The sequence below is a fragment of the Rhagoletis zephyria genome, unplaced genomic scaffold (assembly GCF_001687245.7).
Source record: "Rhagoletis zephyria isolate East Lansing unplaced genomic scaffold, Rhagoletis_zephyria_1.1 Rzeph_scaffold_00657, whole genome shotgun sequence".
In the NCBI taxonomy this organism is placed as follows: Eukaryota; Metazoa; Arthropoda; class Insecta; order Diptera; family Tephritidae; genus Rhagoletis; species Rhagoletis zephyria.
The window spans coordinates 177343-182066 of NW_016157741.1; the positions used below are offsets into that span (position 1 = coordinate 177343).

The 4724-nt window shown below is 35.8% G+C and overlaps 1 protein-coding gene across 1 annotated transcript in view; it reads right to left on the bottom strand.

Annotated features, from left to right (window-relative positions):
* LOC108360936 (uncharacterized) overlaps nt 1-1054 on the bottom strand; it is a 37722-nt gene extending 36668 nt beyond the window's left edge. Inside the window, exons 1-2 of the mRNA XM_017613409.1 lie at nt 774-1054; nt 564-703 (exon numbers count right to left, since the gene is read on the bottom strand). Of these exons, the coding sequence (XP_017468898.1) occupies nt 564-703; nt 774-1017 (384 nt within the window). The 5' untranslated portion in view covers nt 1018-1054. The remainder of the gene's footprint in view (nt 1-563; nt 704-773) is intronic.
* Nucleotides 1055-4724: the final 3670 nt, after the last annotated feature.

Here is a 4724-nt window from a genome sequence, read left to right on the forward strand (position 1 = left end):
AGAAAAAATCTAATGGATTCAGGTCTGGCGATCAAGCGGGCCACGTGATTGGCCCGTATCGTCCAATCCATCGGCAAGGATAAGTTTCGTCTAAATGAGCTCTTACTTCACGCCCGTAGTGAACAGGGCACCCGTCATTTTGCAGCCATAGTCTTCGCCGCAGGTTTAAGGGTACATCTTCCAAAAGAGTTGGAAGCCCGCCGTTCTTGAAGGAACTCTAAATAACTGTGAGAGTAGAGCGTTGGCGGCAGTTCCACAGGTCCCAATATCTGACAATTAAAAATACCGCACCATAAATTTATTTTGTACCGGTACTGCGAACGATCTTCTCTCATTTCGTGAGGATTGTCTATCTGCCAACTGTGAAGGTTATGTAAATTAAAATAACCATCACGTTTGCATGATGATTCATCGCTCCAAATTATTTTATTAAACAAGTTGGGGTCTGATTCATGCATTTGCAACATTTCACTGTAAAATCTAACCCTCGATAGGTAATCTCTCTCTTGTAGAGCCTGAACGCGTTGAATGTGGTAGGGATGGTATTTTAAAGCTTTGTGAACTGTAGTTGTTGGTATTCCAGTCTGTCTTTCCATCATTCTCCCTGAAGTCGATGGACCTAGTTCCACTTCCTCTAACGCAACTTTAACATCTACCGTTGCAGGACGTCCTGTCTCGCCGCCACGCCTTCCAGGTATGCGACCTTAAAAAAGTTAAAAATTATAGTTAAAAGAAGAATGGCTTCAAACAAGAAAGGTGTAAAAATTACTTACCTTCAGAAATTTCTCTATGGGTGCGGGCGAATGCTTCTCGACCCGGATGCTCACGATTGGGGTATCGTTCTGCATAGATTCTTTGAGCAGCTCTGGCATTACAGCAAGCTTCACCGTAAATTAGGTGAATATCCGCATATTCATGCGACGTATACTGCGTGTTCTCTGTCATAGTATTAATAACACAATGTTCGAAGGGTCCAATTTCACAAAATCCACTTTCACTAATTCCGGTAAGTAACATAAAATAATGTTAGAAGCAAGTAATTATGTACCTATTGAGCATGTCATTTGACGGTAACAAGAGCAAATTCAATTTAAATATATTAAATACATTCTAGCGTGTCTCAGTCCTTTACCCACAAAAGCGGTTATAACTTTTTTTTCTATTCAAAACAGTAAGTGTGGCACCTTTCTGAAATCTTTATTAAATGAGCAATTTTTATGTAATGTAAAGTTATAGCTCAGTACATTGTTTTTTCACCCGAGATAGTCAAAGTTGGGGAAGAAAATATCAAAAAGTTAAAAATCCAGAAATAGTCCTAATTTTATGATGGTTCCTTAATATATTTTAACTACATTGCATTTGAGTATGGAGAGGCAACTATCTGGAAGTATTTTACATAAAAAATTTACTAAGTATTGCCCGGTTTGTAGTTGCAGTTAAAGAAAACACATGAAAAGGCACGATTTTTTTTAAATTCGAAAAAATGTTAATATTTCAAAAACGGTGACACTTTTACCTGAAAATTTTTTGTTTATCAGGGTTTTATTTTTTCGAAAAGAGTTGCCACCTTTTAAATAATTAAAATCAAGTTATTTACTAATCAACGCCCTCAGATCCGCACCGTCCGTTTGATTTTCAAAAGTGAGGTACCAAATTAAAGGACTTAGGGTGTGGATGTTCAAAAAGGTTTTGCTTTTTCGAAAAAAGTTGCCACCTGTTAAGAAATTAAGTTCAAAGTAATACGCGAAGGCATTTTTTGTACAGCCTAAAACATCTTCACGGTTCGCTCGAGTTTCAAAATTGGGGTGTAAAATAAAAGCGCTTGGCCTGTAGATGTGCAATAAGGTTTTAGTTTTTCGGAAAGAGTTGCCACCTGTTAAGAAATTCAGTTCAAAATAATACGCGATGGCATTTTTTGTTCCGCATAAAAGATCTGGACCGTTCGTTCGATTTTCAAAAGTGAGGTGCCAAATCAAAGGGCTCTCGCTGTAGGTGTGCAATAAGGTTTAACTTTTTCGAAAAGAGTTGCCACCTTTTAAAAAATTAAGTTCAAATTATTTCAACATGGGCATAAATGAAAATAGTTTTGAAAATGTTTGTTTTTTAACTTAACTTTAAGAGGGTTGTCACCTGTTAAAAAAATCAAATTCAGTTTGAATTAGGGGAATTAGGTAATAGAAATATGTATTTGTGCCAGACGGTAAAGGTTAAGTATGTAGTAGTTTGTAAACATTTTGAAGAGGGTTGCTACCTGTTTGAAAAGTATAATTTATAGAAGTATTAAAATATGGACGTCAAGCGAATGATCTTAAGAGATCTTTAGTTTGAACGTTTAGAATATTTTTAAAGTGTTTTAAGAGGGCTGCCACCTGTTTAAAAATTAAATTCAAATTATTTAAATAGTTAAACCAATATTTACCATCTGGGTACCAATCGCAGTAGTTTTGAAAATACTTTATTTCTGAACTGCGTGTAGGAGGGTTGCCACCTGTTTAAAAATTAAATTCAAATTATTTAAATAGTTAAACCAATATTTACCATCTGGGTACCAATCGCAGTAGTTTTGAAAATACTTTATTTCTGAACTGCGTGTAGGAGGGTTGCCACCTGTTTAAAAATTAAATTCAAATTATTTAAATAGTTAAACCAATATTTACCATCTGGGTACCAATCGCAGTAGTTTTGAAAATACTTTATTTCTGAACTGCGTGTAGGAGGGTTGCCACCTGTTTAAACAATCAAATTCAATTTGAATTAAGGCAATGGGGTAATTAAAATAGGTATTTATGTCTATAATCTATATATATAATACGCGAAAGCATTTTTTGTGCAGCATAAAAGATCTGCACCGTTAGCTCGATTTTCAAAAATGGGGTGCCAAATTAAAGCGCTTGGCTAGGAGTGCAAACTGGTTTTATTTTTTTGAAAGGAGTTGTCACCTGTTAAATAATTAAACTCAAGTAATTTACTAATCAATGCCCTCAGATCCGCACCGTACGTTCGATTTTCAAAAGTGAGGTACCAAATTAAAGGGTTTAGGGTGTGGATGTTCAAGAAGGTTTTACTGTTTCGAAAAAAGTTGCCACCTGTTAAGAAATTAAGCTCAAATTAATTAAAAAGTTAAATCAATTATTAAATATGGGTGTCAATCAAAATGGTTTTGAAAAGGCTTTGGTAAGTAAATAAGGTATCGCTATATGGGTGTCATACAAAAGAGGTTTAAGAAGGTAGTAGTTTGGAAATATTTTGAATAGGTTTGCTACCTATTTGAGAAGTCTAATTGAACTATTTTATACCCAAGTTATATGAAATATTAACGATGGATGTCAAATGTAAGAGCTTCAAGAAACACAATTTAGAACATTTTTGATGTGCTTGAGGGTTGCCCAGCTTAAAAGGCTAAACTAAAATTATTTAATAAATTAAATGAATTACTAAGCGATGGTAATCAACGGAAATGGGTTTAAAATCCTTTATTTAAGAACTATGTTTAGGATGGTTTCCTCGTGTTTAAAAAATGAATTTCCACTTAATTCATCAGATACTTGAAATATTTATAACAATGTCAGACGAAAAATATTTAAGGAAATTTTAGTACGAAAATAATTTTTAAGAGGGTTGCCGCCTGTTTTAAAAGTAGTATTTTGTTTAATTATTCATAAGTTACATGAAATTTTAAAATATGGTTATGAAAAGAACGAGTGTTAAGAAATCTTTAAATAGAACACTTGTTTTTTTTATAAATGTCTAGCTCATTATACAAGTTAACAAGGGGGCCAACCTACTTACTAATGTGAATGTGCTGACGCCGCACTGCCAAACACGCGCATAGCCAGTGCAGGTAATTGACCTGCAACGTAAGCGATACCAATTGGTTTTATGCAACCAAAATGCAAATCGTGGGAAGCGCAGCGTCAGCAACTAATCAATTAATTCGGGCCGTTTAGATACTTAGCGATAGCTTTAAGTAATATTTTGTATTCATTATTATTTGGAGAGCCGAATGGTAAATATACACTTGTACTGCTAATCTTGCTTTTCATTTCTATCCTTAGGGAAACCTGGGGCCGCGGGGCGGCCCCCAACTTTAATTTTTTCGAGCACGCATCCGCGTGTTCGTTAAGTGGCGCCCGAGCAGGGACCCACTGAAATGTGGGTCCTTGTGAGGAGCCTGCTTAACCGTGGGACTCCTTCTGGAAGGATGCCCTTAATTGTGGGAATCCTTTCCGAATGATTGCTGCAGGTGATGGAAAGTGATGTGATAAAGTGGTAGTGGCAAAGTGTTAGTGCAAAAGTGAAATAAAAAATTAAAATTATAACAAAAGGCTTGTACATCCACATAACAAAATATTTCGAAACCGCGGTCCATCAGGACCACCTTCCGGTTTATAATATTAGCTTAGCTCTGCGATCCCCACGGGGCACTCCAGAGTATAAAAGCTCCTCTTCCTAGAAGAGGTCAAACAACTTAAATAATAAAAATAAAGCTGTCAAATAGGCTCATAAGTGCAATAAGTTAATTAATTCAACACTGCTAAGTCCTGTGACCCCGATGAACCTCAGGCTTAGACTATAAATTACTACGTCCTCTCCTGTCAGTCATTGTTGGCTGATACAGGAATAACAATAGTGTAAAATGTCCTGTGACCCCGAAGACCCTCAGGTACATACTTAAATCAAATATTATAACAAAAGAATGAAAGGAAGTGAAATCTTCGACACAT